At 35.4% G+C, this 19310-nt stretch overlaps 1 protein-coding gene across 2 annotated transcripts in view; it reads left to right on the top strand.

The window, feature by feature from the left end:
* Positions 1–19310, top strand: part of tmeff2b (transmembrane protein with EGF-like and two follistatin-like domains 2b) — a 129304-nt gene that overhangs the window by 73656 nt on the left and 36338 nt on the right. For both annotated transcript variants that reach the window (XM_056459512.1, XM_056459511.1), the window contains exons 4-5: positions 5766–5792; positions 15139–15235. In XM_056459512.1, coding sequence (XP_056315487.1) covers positions 5766–5792; positions 15139–15235 — 124 coding nt within the window. The remainder of the gene's footprint in view (positions 1–5765; positions 5793–15138; positions 15236–19310) is intronic.

Below are 19310 nucleotides of genomic sequence, written 5' to 3'. Positions count from 1 at the left end.
AAGGCACAGATAGAAGGAATAGTTCCCATACTAAAAAGAGTTTTTGTTCAAACCAAGACCTCCAATTTATATTTTAGAAACAGCTGAACAACAGAAAACTGACAATGATCACCTCAGGTACACCTCATGGGCTTTATTCAGTGTTAAATGCTAACAATGAGAGTTTAAATGTCATTTCACATGACATTTATTGCCATACTACTGAAAGCAGCAGCAGATCGTTCACCTCAGGTATTGAAAATAAAATAAACCGTTTGAAATTGAACTTTAGACTCAAAACCAACACCTATCAGTGATTCAGCATGTACATTTAATAATGTTAAAGAGGTTTAATATGTATTCATTCGATTATAAACCGTAACATTTTATTGGAGTGCAGCGAGTGCACTATTCTGTGCTTCTGAATGGCTGTATTTAAATTTCTGTCGCAAACTGTTTATCACTGCAAATCTTGTCACACAGCGCGTTGGTAGGACACGGGGTTACAATGTAACCTGCTTATCTAATGTTTAGGTTTGTAATGTTTATGTTATTTTCTAATTAAAAACCACCTCATGTGAATCTGCATCTCATTTTGGAGTCTGCTACTGTCCACCAGAGGTCGCATTTCGGTCGCAGACGCACACTTCGAGGGCCTTCCTGACTGAATGAATGTGCTGAAATATAATTGGCTAAAGTGGCATTGGGCAAGTTAAAGGGACCAAAACAATGGCTTCCTCCTGGTGCTCTGGTTTCCCCCACAGTCAAAGACATGCAGTAATAGTAAATTGGATGAAGTAAATTGGTTGTAGTGTATAAGTGTGTGTGAATGCAAGAGATTATGCGCGTTTCCCAGTACTGGGTTGCGGCTGGAAGGGCATCCGCTGCGTAAAACAAATCCTTGAATAGTTGGCGGTTCATTCCGCTGTGGTGACCCCTGATAAATAAGGAAGCTTAAGGAAAATTAATGAATGAACGAATACTATTATTGAAATGAAATGGTGGCCACTTAAAGAATAACAATCAACTACACAAATATAAATATTTAAATATTAAATATCTAGTGATAATATCTAGTTGGTTGTATGTCTATTTTTAGCAGCCGAGATATGAAAAATAAAATAAAAGTACTAGTCTCCAGAAAAAAGAAAAAAAAAAGCGTTATTGCGTTGGAGCAGGAGAGACACAGTTCGGAATTAAAGGAATAACACATTGAAGCCTGGCCGTCCCGTGGCCATCTCAAACGAAGATTTATATTTGTTCTGGGCGGGGAGTAATTGGTGGGGTGATTGATGGGAGGGCACAGAGCTATAAGCTGCTCCTCTCCATCATAACAAATTGATGAATGTCAGATTTTTCCCAAAGCTGCCGTCGAGCCCAGGGGCGGATAGAGAGAAACACTGGGAGCGAGAGAGAACATAGTACAGTCTAGTCATAGCGGCTGTGCCCTTGAACTTGAGCGAGAGCGAGAGCGAGAGAGTAGGGTTATCTGGGGCTACTTTCGGTGTTCACCTCGAATGAAACCACAAGAACTCCATTATTTATATTCTGAGAGGTACAGATGCGGCTGGAGGGCAGATTTATAAGTGTTAAAAATGAGGAAAATGAGGTGACAGCCAAACTTTTATTCTGTGTTCCCTCGTCCTCTGCCTCTCTAATGTATACATTTGCCTCTATAGTTCTCCTCCTTTCACTCATTTTAAAACAGCTCAGTTTAAAGTGCCCCCGATATGCTAGTTTAAAGGTTTCTTGATAAAAAAAAAAAATTATTATTACACACAATTTTATTTAAAAACTATTATTTTCTTACTTGCACAGTTGTTTCTAGTCAAAGTATAATAAAAAAAATTACAAGAAAAACTAAATAATAATAATAAAACTAAATAATAATAATAATAATAATAATAATAATAATAATAATAATAATAATAATAATAATCAAATAATACAAATAACAAGTTTATCTTGCTTATCCCACTGGCAGTTATTTTGCGATTTTTAGGAAAACTTTTTTGACTGGTTTTGACATTTTGACTTGTTTTTTTTTTCTAGAAATAAGACAATACTTTTTGCTTCTTTATTAAATCTATGTTTAATATATTTGAACTATAAACAATACAAAACCTTCAAGTAAAAAAAACTAAAAACTTTTTTGCAGTGTGGTCTAGCACGTGATGTAAAAAAAATCTGAAAATGGTCTCTTTAAAAATCCAGACTCTCTAAACCCCTCCTTTTAGATAGTGTGCTCTGCTCTGATTGGTTGGATGGTATTATTTTCTTACTCGCACAGTTTGCCTGGTTTCTACTCATATCTATCTATCTATCTATCTATCTATCTATCTATCTATCTATACACACAAAGAGAGTTGAAGTCAGAACTATTAGCCCCCCCGTGATTTCTATTTTTTTTTTCTCCCAAATGATGTTTAACAGAGCATGGAAATTTTCAGTGTGTCTGATAATATTTTTTCCTCTAGAGAAAGTCTTATTTGTTTTATTTTGGCTAGAATAAAAGCAGTTTTGATTTTTTTTTTTTTTTTAAACCATTTTAAGGTCAAAATTATTAGCCCCTTTAAGCTATTTTTTCGATAGTCTACAGAACAAACCATCGTTATACAATAACTTGCCTAATTACCCTAACTTGCATAGCTAACCTAATTAACCTAGTTAAGCCTTAAAAAATATCTAGTAAAATATTATTTACCGTCATCATGGCAAAGATAAAATAAATCAGTTATTATAAATGTGTTGAGAAAATCTTCTCTCCGTTAAACAGAAATTGGGTAAAAAAATAAACAGGGGGGCTAATAATTCAGGGGGGCACAACAAGTGATGTTAAAAAAAGCATCCAAAAAACGGTTCCCTCAAAAATGCAGTCTCTCTAACCCCTCCTTTCCGAGAGTGTGCTCTGCTCTGATTGGTTGAATGACTTAGTCTGTTGTTGTTGCACTGCAATACTATTTTTTTCTTATTTGCAGTTTCAATTGTTTCTAGTCAAAGTGTATTGTTTCTAGTCAAACATTATAAAGAAAAATTTAATAACAATAATAATAATAATAATAATAATAATAGTAATAATAATATAATCAAATAATTTACTATTTTATTTAGCTTAGCCCACTGGCAATTATTTGGCTTGTTTTTAGCAAGAAATATTTTTTCTGAAAAACAAGACAATAATTTTTGCTTCTTGATTAAATATTTTTAGATACTTGAACTAGAAACAATATACATCCTTTTAAGCAGTAACTTTTTCTTTGGAGTGTGGTCTAGCACTTAAACAGCATGTGATGTAAAAAAAAAAAAAGTCAATTACCATATCTAAATTTCAGCTCTTGAACAGAGTGCTTGTAAATACAGTCATTACAGCAAGTCTTCATCCTTTGCAAGTGCATGTAAAGAGGATTTGCTTTTGCACCACAGAAATCACTGTTTTCTCAACATTTCGACAACACAAACCAAACACTTTCAGGTCTCTGAACTTCAGCTACAGTGTTTGAGGGTCAAAACAAACATTGCTCTGGCTATAGTTTGCCATTATGCAAATGTGTTGCAAAGTTTGCGCAGGAAGTAAGACTGGAATCACAAAGAACTTCTTTCAGGCAGTTCAGGATACGTTCTTTCTTTAGGGAGACAACAGTAAGTCTATTTATCCTTCACTTTTGATCTTTGAAACTTTACAGACCTTTTACATTCACACGTATAGCTGTATTACATACGAAAGGTCAATCTTGGGGGGAAAAAACAGCATGATAGGGTCACTTTAATTCCTGGGAATGTTCTGGTGTACAGTATGTTAGTGTTCAATTAATGCCTCTTTTAAATATGGATAAGAGAGAGATGTACTGTCTGTCACATTGCTTCTGTTGTATATATCTGCTCTGTCTTTGCAAGATTTGTTGAATCAGATGCTATATAAACATAGATAATATATGGTATGCTGGTTATAGACCATTGTGAGGGATGTAAGCAATAACATGTTCCAAGTGATTTCCTGTTTTACATTTTTAATTACCATAAAGCTTCAGAGAATCCAAAAATGTCCACATATTGATAAATAATTTTATATCTGTTTTAACGTTAGGTTATGATTGAATTCCTTTTTATTACCATTATTAAATAGTTTGATAACAGACAGGAAATGTTCATGGGCCAATGACGACATCACATTGAGGAGAAATGGCACAACAGGCGAATACAGTGTGTGTGACCTAAGTGTGCACTAACACAGGCTGAAGTAATCAAGGACTGTAATCAAGTCATATATTTGGCAACCCCAAAAAGCTTTTAAAGGGGACCTATTATGCAAAAATCACTTTTATAAGTGGGTTAAGCACAGTTGTGTGGCAACAGTCTGTGAATATAGCCAGCCTCTAATGGTAACAATTAATTCGTTTTTTTTTTATATTCACACTTTATAAAAACTGCAGAAACACTTAGATTGACAATCTCTCTTTCATTACCATAAACAGCCCTGAAAGAGAAGCAGCCGTCCACCATTAGAGTTTTCACACCGCACCTGTCGATGATAATGTTTGTTTGTTTGTTAGACTTTATTAATCCTAAAGGGAAATTCACATCACAGCAGAGCTTTCTGTACTAAAAATATCTAAAGTAAGTTTTACATTTTATATATATATATATATATATATATATATATATATATATATATATATGTATATATATATATATATATATATATATATATATATATATATATATATATATATATATATATATATATATATATATATATGTATATATATATATATATATATATGTATATATATATATATATGTATATATATATATATATATATATATATATATATATATATATATATATATATATATTCATTTTCTTTTCGGCTTAGTCCCTTTATTAATCCGGGGTCAACACAGCGGAATGAATCGCCAAGTTATCCAGCATTTGTTTTTTTGCAGCAGATGCCCTTCCAGCTGCAACCCATCACTGGGAAACACATACTTATTCACATACACTACGGACAATTTGGCCTACCCAATATCCATACATATCCATAATACACTGTGATATAACCTGGTTCGTTATTTCATATTGCTTTCTCACTATAATCGATCCGCTCCAGTGTTCATTTTAATGGAGCCGCGACCACCTCATTCAGACCGATTGTTTTGGAGCGGATCCGAGTGCGATTGCTGGTTTTACATATGCCAAACAAACCATGCTGACGGGGGAAACACATCAGGTTCCGAAACAAAAGTCTAGGTAAAGAAAGAAAGAAAGAAAGAAAGAAAGAAAGAAAGAAAGAAAGAAAGAAAGAAAGAAAGAAAGAAAGAAAGAAAGAAAGAAAGAAAGAAAGAAAGAAAGAAAAATAAAGAAATTAAAAAATGTGGGGGAGGGGGGTGGGCACCGGTTGTTTTAATTAGTAACAGATTATTCTGGATAAGCCATTAGGAAGAAATTGTTGAAAATACAAATCATCCATAGAAGGCATGGACCAGATCATCAATATATCTAAAGTCTTTGGAAATGGGGGAATGTGTAGATAGGGCAACTGAGTGTCATCAATTCTTAATCATATACATTCTTAATACATTTTGACATAAATCCTCGATTAGACTTATGAGTTTTAGATGTGTGAATGACTGATTTCTGCAACAGCGTTGTGGACAAAAACCTAATTATCAAATATTTAGTTATTTAGTTAGTTAGTTGCATTCAGATATGGTTCAAAAACCCAACTGAATCAGTTTGTATGGATGTGATGCTTCCATGACTTACCATCTGTTTTTCTGCTTCGTAGATGCTGGCTCCGGATCAGGGGATGATGGTGAGTATTTTCAACTCATCTCTAATTAATACAGAGAATTAGAAATATGATCTCGAGTCTCACTTTGCCTGTTCAAATCCACACACACACACCCACGCACATAGATTCTCATAGTGAGTTCAGATGACAGCAGCTTCTGTCCTTTTCTGATAGATGTGAACATGCCAGCGGTACTTATAAAGTGAACCCGAGATGAAGAATTTCACTCTAGAACAGAGCTAATTAAAAAAAAAAAAAAAGATACAGGATGAGACGATGGGAAGAAGTGAGAGAGAGAAACAGAAGAAAGAAAGAGACGATCTGTCTGCTGTGAAATATTGGAATAATGGGTGATTGGCTGAGAATGAATGCGGATGAATGTGAAACAAGGAAATAGAGATGGTATCTGGAATGGAATACTTAATTGCCTAGTAATATTAATTAAAAAAGGCATTATTTTGTAATATCATTTTTTCTCTTTGTATTGCGTGTTGTTTTCCAGTACAATTTTTAAAACATTGTTACATTAATAGATTTAAGATTAATTGAAGAGAAAGTGATCAAAGATTGTAGGTTTTGTTTTCTGAAGAAAATGCAAAACATTTGAATGACTAGGGACCTTTTTTATTGTTTTAAGCATAAATCTGCCACTATGCTAATGTATACAGTAGATGTTTTAGCTATGCCATTTAAAAATAAGCCTATGAGCACAATATCATTTAAACTTAAAGCGACAGTCACAAAACAGAGCATTTTGGATCAAAGCCTAAAAGGGCCAGTTATAAAGAGTTATAAACATTTATCTGTGGGGTATTTTGAGCTGAAACTTCACATACACACTCTAGAGACATCGGAGACTCTTAGTACATCTTGTAAAAAGAGGCATAAAAGGACCCCTTTAAATGCATTCTTTATGCTTATGTTGCAATTATGATAAATAATATAGCTGTCACATTAATTTTAATTACACCAATTAATTAAAAAATTATTTTTAACATATTTTGACAAATCCTTGAATGGACTTACAAGTTTTAGATGCGTGAATGACAGATTTTTTTATTATTTTAAGCATATAACCACTCAATTGTGATCAATTTGTCAAATTCCAGATTTCTTTCTTAATATTTTTAGTCATTTAAGAATGATTAGATGTTTGTACTGGGAAAAAAAGACAAAAAAAAAAAAAAAAACTTGCAGTGTTGTCACATGACCTTCCATAATTTACCTTTTAGAAACACTAGACATTTAGGCCTACTAGAGAAGAATAATATTAACTGTAAAAAAAAATAAATAAATAAATAAAAAATTTATATATATATACACACACACACACACACATTTTCCCCCTTTCAAATTTAATAAGTGCTTAATTGTTTGTGTTTGAGAAAACATCCTACTATATAGTAGTCAACATCTGAAGTGGATATAAAAAAGTATATATAGATTTTATTAAAATAGAAAAGACCTATACATTGTTATGGTGCAGTATTCAGAAAGCTGTATGCATGTTTTCTATTTGGAACAACAGCCTTTCATATGACTCCCATCAATGCTTTAACAGAAGAATCTTGTGCCCTTTTGAGCACCACATGAAAAGCACTGCAGATCGAGTTACCGAAAGCCAATTCTACAAGGTTGCTGCTGTATGTAGCAAGAAAGCAGCAAGCGCACAGAGTAAACAGGGAAAGCATGTATTTCAGCTTTAAAAAGAATAGAAAAGAGGCCTGGAAATTGATTTAAATCACAGGGAAAAAGCAATCGTTGAACATTGATTCACAGGAATGCGCATTGGTGTAAGCGCTGGATTGAAGAACTGGGTTGGAAACAATAAGGTCTATTTAACACCGAATAAACAGGAAATTGGGGAAATCAAGACAGTTTGACACTTAAAAAAAATTATATATATTTTTTTTATTTACTTGTTTCTTTATTTTTTCTTTTTGCTTCAATAGATATCCTTAGAGATAACTTAGTAACTAAAATTGCATTGATTGAGTGAACTTTGTAGTAAATCACATGCTGTTCTTAAGTGAAGTGCTTAATAAGCCTTCTTGGCTCATTTCTAAGCCGTCTTGGCTTATCTAGTCAGAGTTGTGAATTCAGTGAATCAGTAAAGATTTTGAACTTGGAGTTGTTTACTGTAACTGGAAACTCATTCTGACCCAATCATTTGAATCAGTGAGTTGTTACATTGGAACATGGATGCAATCAGATAAGTTCAGTTGGCAAATTTATGAAACAAGTTCACCTGAATCAGCAAATCGAACACCCTAGGGGTTTGAAGCATCTAGGAGTGTTGTCAAAAATATCGAAATTTCGATAAGTATCGATATTGGAATATTTAAAATAATACGATCTTGTTTTTGGTTAGTATCGATACCAGCTTACTGGCGTGGTTTCCTCGCACTATTGATAATGGTATCGAATATCGATATTTTTTTGGTATCGTATCGAAGTTAGGCTACAAAAACAGCTACACTTTCCTTTGACCCCAAAATGGCAATTTTCAGCAATGTTTAATAAATTATCTGATTGATATTTTGAGCTGAAACATTACAGACACATTCTGGTGACTTATCTTACATCTTCTAAAAGGGGTAAAATAGTAGTCCTTTAAATCCCATCCAAATGAATTAAATCTGGTATGCAAAAGCACTTCTCCAGCACCAAACGTGGTCTGAAATTTGTATTTTACTTACACATGCGCACCAGTTTTGTGCACCCATTTATCCAGCTTCCATCCTGGTAGCCCTATAACTGATCAGAAACTGATAAACACAAGAACAGTGACTAAAAAAAATTGTGACAGAGCAAAGAACAGGAAATTGAGGAAGAGAAGAAAATAAATGAAATAAGACAGATAAAGGCATGCAAGAGTATTTACACAGGAGAGAGAGAAGAGAACATATGAGCAAATGTTGGAGAGGCGAGACATGGGGAGTCTGACAGATCGAGGGAGGGAAACAGAAGAGAAAAGTGCAGTAAGAGAGAAAGATGGAGGGGTGTAGATGCTCTCAAACAGATCAGTGTGACTTTAAGAAAAGGTTAGCTTGAGGAGAGCACTTTTCCTCTTGTAAAGTGAAACATGTTTCAATATCTAAATGATTGATGAGACCAGGCTTCTACATTCTAAATCACACACACTTAGAGTCAGATATGTTTTATCGATGTGGAAACAACACTTCCTTCTCGCTCTTACAAATCATCAAACATACATGCAAAGAATATGACAAAGTAGCCAATGGAGAGCGTTCCAATGTGTGTTTTCTCTGTCCTATACTACACAACCTGACAGAAGTTTTGTCGCCTATCGAAGTTTTAGGAAGAACAAATAATAACTTGACTTCTAGTGGATCATTTGGTATCAGAAGTGGTGGATATGAAAGGCAAAGGCCTCTAGATTACGCTTATTTTACCAAAAAAAAATATATATATGATCATGCCTTGATTTTTAATTATTTCATAAGGACAGTAAGGTCTGACTTTGCTTAGACAAAAGTCTTGTCACTTAATAGAAATAATGTACTGTATAGAATATAAAGTCATGCTGCAGTGGAAACAGAATTAATATTGCATCCATACATCTCTGCAATGACTTAAATAGCTTATTAATAAAGTCATCTGGAATGACAAAGAAAGCATTCTTGCAGGACTCCCAGAGTTCAAGATTCTTTGGATTCATCTTCAATCCTCCTCCTTTATCTTACCCCAGACATGCTCAATAATGTTCATGTCTGGTGACTGGGCTGTCAATCCTGGAGCACCTTGACCTTCTTTGCTTTCAGGAACTTGATGTAGACGCTGCAGTATGAGTAGGAGTGCTATCCTGCTGAAGAATTTGCCCTCTCCTGTGGTTGGTAATGTAATGGGCAGCACAAATATCTTGATACCTCAGGCTGTTGCTGTTGCCATCCACTCTGCACATCTCTCGCATGCCCCATACTGAATGTAACCCAAAACCATGATTTTTCCTTCACCAAACTTGACTGATTTCTATAAGAATCTTGGCTCCATGCAGGTTCCAGTAAGTCTTCTGTATTTGTGATGATTGGGGATGCAGTTCAACAGCTGATTCATCTGAAAAAACTACCTTCTGCCACTTTTCAAAATGATCTTTTCCAACTAAAAGTCAAGTTTTTATTTGTTGCTCTTATATACTGGGATTTTTGTCAGGTAGTGTACTTACTACACTTAGTTTTAAGTAGAAAATAATAAAAAAATAAAATAAAATAAAAAATAGGCTGAGACATGCATTTCCAATGAGCCTGAGCTGGGAGGGTGGGAACAGTATGTGCTAGATCAGAGGTCACCAGCTTTTTGAAACTAAGATCTACTTCTTGGGTACCGATTAAAAGGCTACCAGTTTGATACACACTTCTCAAATAACAAATTTGCTCAATTTACTTTTAATTATATATTATTATTAATAATTAATGATATTTGTCCATGTGAAGACACTGATCATGTTAAAGATTTCTCACAATAGTTGTCAACAATGATTTATAGGTAGGAAACAGACATATAAACACTATTTCTATAAATCTCTGCAAGTATTTACATTTTCAAATGATCACTTCAATAATATTTTCACTAGCTACTAAAATTTTAAATAAATCATGCACTACATTGTACCATGTTTGTACAGATTATCAATTGTGTAACATAAATCAACTTTCAGATTTTACTGAAATTATCACCAAGTCTACAGCATTTTTAACATAGCCGACACTCTTCTAACCAGTGTGGTTGCCTCGAGTTGGACATCGGAGAGAGTGGAGATTACATCCGTTCTAGTCTTTAAGCACAGTTTTGCTTAACTGTCTGAAAATGGTTTGTTTTTCTAATCAAAAAATGTGTACCTTTAAATGAGGCGTTGGTTGCTTTTTGGGGGGGTTCACCAGTCTCGTGAAAAAAGACTGCTGTTTTCACAAAACTTCCAGACTTTTTCCACTTATAGTGCGTGCCCGGTGGGTATAGCATGGTAACATTAGCTTGTGTGACATGTTCTCAAATGTCTCTAAACATTGTGCTGCTTTGCCGTCACCAAATTAAGTAAAAAAGAACTCTTCCTATTCACTGTGAAAACGATATGATTTTTTTTTTTTCAGCCATATTTTCAAATTGTCTCCTCCAGTTACGGCACTCGCAACCATTGCTGTGGAGACCCACTAGCTAATATGAAATATTTGTTGGTGACCCCTGTGTTAAGTGAACTGTGCTTGTTGTATGGACAAACTCTTGTGGCCAACACTGCTGTTTGGACAGGCCCAAAGTGGGCAAATATACAGTGTTTCTTCACAAAGTGACATTGCCATGAGGGACATATTACAGCATCTTTCCAGTGGATCAATGTAAATTTATATCATTTTGACAACGCTGTCGTCTGTACTTGAAACTTTTCCATTTTAGTACACTGTTGTCATATAAACATACAAGCAGAATCACTTTCAATCTTTTAATTTGACAGAAATAAATGGAAAAAAATACATTACTTGAAAAAAAAATGTGGATTTAGTTTTGTTTTAAATGAGTTTTTGGCGGTATCCAAATTTTGATACCGTCAAACCTTCTCCCCATTTTACCTTGGTATACGGTATTACCGTGCATTATAAAAAGAAATTATGATGTAAGGCTCAGACAGCGTCACCAAACTGTTGGCTTGTGCCAAAACCATTTAGAAACTAAATACCGTATATGTGACATTAGGTTCGCGGTCACCTGTTTGTCTTGTTCGTATTAGAGATCTGCGCGGGATGATGTAGCAAACAGAAGAGCAAAACCAAAAACCACCCAGCTAGATGACAGACAGCACCAAACAAGCGAGACACAGCATCACGCTCTCTCATTCACACACACACATACTCACACATAAACAGCATCCTCGTGCTCGCTCGATATTGATAGACCGCCCGGTCCCGTTCAAATTACATCAGAGTTACCGACTGCTCCCACGCATTATTCTTAAGTTTATTCCCTCACCGCAAGTAATCTCGTCAGGTCCCGCAGCTCCTGCGGTACAGCAGTGGGAATGCAGACCTCTAGTTCGTATTTACCCCGTCTCCCTTCTTTTTCAGTCGAAACCCGAAATACTGTTAAACTGCAGAGGTTGTGTTCTTTTTTGAGACCAGGTCACTTGGTGCGTGACTCGCCATCTTACCTCACCTCTCTCTCTCTCTCTCTCCACACTGTCCCATGATGACAATCACGCATACGCATTTTTAGGCATTAAATAAATAATATTTAATACTTGTCTCCTATATAAGTGCATTGTTTTTATGACGGTATAACGGTATTGAAACTGATACCGTTGCTATTTTTAGATCCCATGGTAAACCATATTACCGTTTTACCACCTAAGCCAATTTTAAATACACAACAAATGAGTTATATTTAGAGCAGTCAGGTTCAAATCAACAGGAGACTTCAGAGATGCATCAGTTGCTCTTGCATATTTACAATATGACAGCTCTAGCTGCCCATATTAGATCAGAAAACACATATTTGGGTTAATGTAATCCGTTCAGCTCTAATATAACGATCAAGGCAAACCAAGTGTAACGCACAGTACTCAAGATTTGAAGCAAATATTATCGAATGCTGCATGTGATTGTGAACTCAATTTTAGCATTATAGCTTTTAGCAACACCACACACTACCCTTGACTCTAAATCCAAATGCGTGCAAACCACAGTAACTCAGGCCTGACACTTCACACTCTATAATGTGTGGCAAATGAGGCCGTTCCTTTCCACCCACTCAAATCATCTATTTTTTCAGGCTAAAAGCTGCTGCTTGACCCATATTTAGCCTTCAGAGCCCTTCCTGTGCAATGTTTACTTAGATCTTTTCATTTGCTGCCAGTGGCTCCTCAAGCACTGCAAATTTGCAATTAGCACTGTCCTAATTGAAGTGTTTTAGTCAGCTGCGCTATTCAAACTTTGATTGCATTTCAAATAAACACTTTCCGCCAGCATAAAATCAGTAAGTTGAGGCAGTTGTGGTGATGAATTTGTGGTCACATCAGATTTTCATGGAGGCGAGGGCTAACGGAAGATTCTCTGGCTGTTTTCCATCGGTAATCCATCACAAATCACTTTTACGGTTATGTTTTCGTTTTGTAGAGGGGCAGCTCGGCTGATACTGCAGGCAGTTAGTTGATCTCCAGCAATAATCAACTAATTATTTAATCCTACACCTCATGGCTGCTACTGTCATATACTGTATACAGTATATGGTTATCCAGAACACCCTGACAATCAAAGATACATCTTCTAATATTACAACATCCGTTTTCTGTAAACTACAGAGCTGGAATTATACATTGTATTCATCTAATTTCTCAAATATGGCAATTTGGCAATGATTTTTAAAAATAACCTATATACAGTTAAATTTAGAATTATTAGCCCCCTGTATATTTTCCCCAAATCTCTGTTTAATGGAAAGCAGATTTTTATCAACACATTTCTAAACATAGGTTTAATAAGTCAAGTGCTGTACAGAAAATACAACAAAATAAGCATAATAGTATATAAAATACTTAAAATATAGGATAAAATATAGCTAAACCAGGGCTATTCAATTAGTTTGTCATGGGGGCCAGTTCATGAAAAGCATTCCAAAATGAGGGGCCGGAGAGATATGACTTGCAATATGAGTGAAGACACAACTGCATATAATATGCTGTATTTTTGCTCCTTAAGACACCCACATTTTTCTTGATTAAAATGTTAATATATTGTATTTTGAAACTACATAATATCAGTGCATTGTACAACAGGCTTTATTATTTTTTTTTTTACAAACATTCAAGCACAACAAAAGCAGTCCATTGCTTAAGTAGGCTTCTTCTACATTCAAACACATTCATATGTTATGTTTTGAACTGCATAACAATTAGGGATGCAACAATTTGTATGATTGAAGTCTGAAGAATAATCAGGGTTTCACGGTTATCACGTCTAATGTAAATTTAAGGTTTAGGTAAGTATTTAGATTAACTGTTAACATCTGTGTTCATACATACATAATCATTTTATAATTTGTAATAATTCGTCTAACATATCTTTTGTTTACATTGCATTGAAAACCACGCACAACTCTCACTGCTACAGCGCGAGATGTTTTCAACTCCGTGCACCTGGAAATGCGCGAGTACGTTGCTCTGATTGCGCATGCATATTGGCATATATTTTTAAATTAGACATAACAAATTTGCATGCGGAAAACACATGATATTGGAACAGCCCGCCGCTATAGTTAATCCAGAGTGCGTGCGTATTAGCCTCGGTATAAGCTCGGAACTTTAATCTAGTGCACAGGTGGCATAACTTTGTTTAGTTGAAGCAGTTTTGTTCCGTGCAACAGAAACGCGGCATTGAGAAGCCTTTGTGATAATTAACCGTGACGAATTAAAGTGCAGTTAATAGTGAAATTGGCTAATCCGTGCATCCCCAATAACGCTATCAGTGCATTGTACAAAAGGTCTTCTCTACAAACATATCAAAACTTGCATATTCATTTATACCACTGACTTTTCAGAAATCAAACACACAATGTGTGTAAAAAAACGTTGAAACACCTGGGGTTTCATCTACAGTATAAAACAAATTGCATAGAAACCTTCCGAAAAGTGAACATATACCAGAATAAATAGTAATTTATTCATTTATTAATGATTATGGCTCATATGATGGCCAGAGGAGAAATGGTCATGTCCAACTGAGCCTGGTTTCTCTCTAGGTTTTTTCTTTCACTTTTGTCAATTGGTGAAGCTTGTTCCTCGCCACTGACGCCATTGGCTTGCTTGGCTTGGGCTTTGTGGAGCTGCACATTGATGGATTTGCTCTTCAGTGTTTGGACTTTCAGCAGTGAAAATTAAACCACAATGAACTGAACTAAACTGAACTTTAACTTTGAAAACTGAACTGACGCAGTTTTAATTTACAAGAATTTCCATGTTGACACAATCTACATTGTAAAAGCACTATAGAAATAAAGATGAACTGAATTGAACTGAATTAAAATGGTTCAAATAAGTCAATATTTAAAGTTAAATATGTATGTTTGTATGATGTATGACATCATGTATAATATGTATCGTTTGTATGATTCCGTAGTTTACTTACAGCTGCGCACAAACTTCTTCAATCAAGTTAGTTTTTAACGGATCACAACATTTTTAATAGATCACAAGTACATTTCCAGTTTTAAGCGTAAGACACCTTTATAAATGAGACCACAGTTCATAATTTCATAAATGAAATAAATATTCAGTTATTTCAAAATATAAATACAGCTAAATTATATTCCTCCTGATTTGACTAATTTCCTCTCATTTGTTTTGTCTTTGTTTCTCTCTCACCAGCTAATGAGGGTTCTGCAGAGATCAGTCAGAAGGAGACATCAACCTGCGACATTTGTCAGTTTGGGGCCGAATGTGACGAGGATTCAGAGGACGTGTGGTGAGACTCACTCACTCACTCACTCACTCACAGCAGCTTTTTTTTATAGTCCTGGCGTTCAGTTCTTGAGAAAGCCAGAGGCCTTGAGGAGTATGAGGGTGTGTCTAATGGTATGTATCAGATGCAGGCCTGAGTTTCTGCTCTTCCTGGCACCGATTCTGATGGCTGATAAAGTCTGCGGCGTTTCACTGTGATGCATTACAGCGCACAGCCGAGGATGGCTGCAGTAAATAATCTCTATTCAATTGTCTTCCTCCTCTGTCTTTCCATCTCCTTTTTGGTCTTCTTTATCTCCTCCTTTGCTCCCCATTTATTATCTTATCTATAGTCGGGCTTATGATTAAAACAAGAAAAGCTATTTACCAGTAGGGTAAGTAAAATAAACTTCATTTAAAGATCGTTTTTAAGGAGGTTCACATATTTTTACTGGAAATCAAGACAAAATAAAAAAAAATTCGCAATGACGTCAGCTCACAATTGAATTATTAGTTATTTTTTTATTTTTGTAGCACTTTACAACAAGGTCCCATTAAATAGTGTTCATGCATTTACTAACTGCATTATGACCCATCTCACCATGAACTACCCTCATACTTCTACCGTCAGGCAGAGGCTACAGATCTTAATGCACTAAAACATCTAGGCATTCAAAAAAACGGTAATGGTAATAAACGGTAATAAACAATACAGAGCCTTTATAAATGTTATGGTTTCTGTAACGACTTAAGCAACTTATTTTTAAATATTTTAATATAAATACTTACATTTTATTTCTTATCTGTGCAAGTTAAAATTGCACAAACCAGACCCCCTAGTTTTCCACAATTCCGCGATCGCTGAATCCAACGCAAAATCAACAAAATTATAATTCAGCTAAATTCTTAATTAAACACAAAAATGTAAGTTATCTCATAAGATCGTGGACAAAAATAAAAGTTATACAACCTTTCTATGGCTCAATCCCTATCGTTTTGGATCTTGTCTTGACAAGAGACCAAAAAAAGAAGCTTTATTTATAGGATGTGTCTCTGTCATTATGTCAGATTGCACACCTAGCGTATTAGGCTACCTAATATGGTAAATAAGATATAATAGGATAAATATAATTTTTATTTTAATTTTATTTTTTTAAATTGCAAAATTGTCCACAAATTTCTTGGAATTACCATCCAAAGGACCAAATTTAGCTGTTTTAGCCAACTTATTCATTCATTCATATTCCTACTGCTTTGTCCCTTTATTAACAGCAGATTCCCTTCCAGCTGCAACCCAGTACAGGGAAACACCCATACACTCACATTCACACTCACTGTGGCAACCCCTGAAAAGAAAACGAATGAATCAATGAATATGGCTATTTTAGTCATTTAAATGACATTTTAATATATGATTAACGACTATATATTATAATTATAATGTCACATCACAGAAAAATGACTTGTTTAGCTTATAACCTATACCAGTGTTTCCCAACCCTGTTCCTGGAGGCACACCAACAGTACATATTTTGGATGTCTCCATTATCTGACCCATTCATTTCAGGTTTTGGTGTCTCTTCTGATGTTATGATAAGATGATTCAGGTGTGTTTGATTAGGGAGAGGTTGAAAATGTGGACTGTTGGTGTGCCTTCAGGAACAGGGTTGGGAAACACTGACCTATACTGTTCTGAAAGTGAAACTGTAGCTTCCATAACCTTAAACTAAACAGGACAAAGTGTAATTGATGCCAAGAAATACTAAAATCACTTCTAAATAAAGACACTTCTTTGTTAACACAGTGGCATAACACAGTAAAATATGTTTTTTTTTAATGCATTCCAAAATTCCTGCATGAATAAAATTAACCCGCACTAACCCTGCAGTTCTAGTGTTAACAAATCTGGTCCTTGACATAAAAAAAGACAATTATACCATAAAATAATTTTTGCAGTGCATTTGAGTATTCACAGGAGAGAATCCAATGCAGATAATAATTTTTTTCTCTATTCTATATCCTCCTACCCTGTCTTCATCTCTTTCTTGCTCCCCTTTTAGCATCTTATCTGTAGTCAGGCTTACAATTGTAACAAGAAAACCAATTTACCAGTAGGGTAAGTAAAACAAAACGCAATTCAAGATAAGCAAATTGTTCCTGTCTTGAGGAAGTTCAGATGTTTTTACTGGAAAACAGACAAAAATTATATATATTTGCAGTGACGTCAGCAGAATGAGTGGCTTATTTCAGAGAGAAAGAGAGTGAGTTATTACATTTTGATGAAATATTAATTTACAAACTACTCCCATTTAGTCACATGCTCAGTTTTTTGATCCTATTTGTAATCAGTGTCGCGTAAACACGGGTTATTTTTGTCATCGTTTCTATTTCAGGTTTCGTTTCAGCCTTGTAATGCATTTAACCCATTGACTAGCATGTTGTCCTGTGGCATTTTGTGGCATTCTGAGCAGATTGTAAATGTTAATTATATTGTCGGCCGACTGCGAGGGTCAGTTCTCTGTCAGTCTGGAAGGATGATGGATTATTTTGGCCCAGCATTCAGGCGACCCGGTCAAAATAGTGCTGCAATCCCATCTTCAATTAATAGAGTTCCTCTTCCCCTAGCAGACAGATTAAAACCTCACAACCATGGGAGGCCAATTACCATTCAAATATCCCTTACGGTAACACACTAACCAGACAGATCAGAGGCAGACAGAGATGTGAAAACCAGACCGAGCGACCGAGGGAGAAAATGTCAGAAAGAGACGGAGATGAAAAGAGGGAAATGAGGCGGTTAATGTGTGTAAGTGTAAGGTGTAGGGGTTGGTGCACTTAGACATTAAATAAACAGTTATAAAAAGATTCAATTTCAGTTCACAAAGGAATGAATATAATCTGTTGATGTTGGTCAACTAATACATTTTCAAGTTCAATTGAATAAAAATTTTGTGTCCGGTAGTTTATTATTATGTTTCTTAACATAATTTACACATTATTCATTTAATTCATTTAGATTTCAAGTTCAGAGTGTTGTAAAATCCAAGGGCCCTATCATACACCAGGCGCAATAAGAGGCAAGACGCGTATGGTTCGATTTGTTGCTATTTCCAGACCAGACCAACAGTAATTTTTACGTTTTGCACCACGTTGTTTAAATAATAAATCCATTTGCGCAACTTTGTGGACTCATGATCTATATAGACCACTTCTGATCTATAAAAGAGGTATGTTAAGGCGCATTGTTGGCAGTTGGCACGTTGCTTTTTGAGGAACTGAAATAGACTGCACCATTGACCAACTAAAAGCTGGTCTAAAGTCCAGTGTAGAGCGTGCTAGTTATGCGCCTATGCAGGTCCACACGTTTACACATTGTTTAATACACACAGGATATACAGCAATACACAAATATCTTTACATAAAAAAATATTTTGGATTAAAATGTTGCAAAAAATATTATTTTCAACATAAATATAAAAACCACTACCTTCATGCCTTCTTCACCTCAAGGGGGCTTTTTACAGTTTATTTATGACAATTTGCTTTTGTATAATGTTATTATTAACAGTATTATTTATTATATGCATATTTATATTTGTTTTAATAAAAACAAGTTTAGATTTGTCCACCTGTTGGGTTTTGGAGACGTATGCGTCACAATATGGGGCATAAGAATAGGACGCGTGTGTTGAAAGAAAAAAAAAATATGATTAAAAGTGAGAGAAAACCCAGTCCAGAAGACTTGAACAAGCAGAATTCCTTTATTGAAACGTGTTGGTTAATCTGCACTCATATAACGCCTTCAAGAAGTCCATAGCCGCGTTTCCACTATCGCGCCTAAAGCGAGCGAGCCAGGGCAAGCCAAGGCCAGTCGCGTTTCCACTATCACTTCCGGGGCGTAATCGGGCCAAAGCGGGGCTTCCTTGGGGCCAGCGTCCGGCCTTTTTCGGCCCGCCGAATACCTTGGGCCAAGGAGGGCCAACTGGGGCTTCGGGGCGGGGTTACGTACAAAGGCGGAGTTTTCCTGTCAGGTAAAGAGGAGACAAGATGCTTTCTTCCCTTACATTTGTTTTGCTATCGCGCTTGATCAACTCACTAAG

This window comes from Danio aesculapii, chromosome 6 (assembly GCF_903798145.1).
Source record: "Danio aesculapii chromosome 6, fDanAes4.1, whole genome shotgun sequence".
In the NCBI taxonomy this organism is placed as follows: Eukaryota; Metazoa; Chordata; class Actinopteri; order Cypriniformes; family Danionidae; genus Danio; species Danio aesculapii.
The sequence above is the reverse complement of the archived record's forward strand: the minus strand, read 5'-3'. Positions and strand labels throughout refer to the sequence as shown.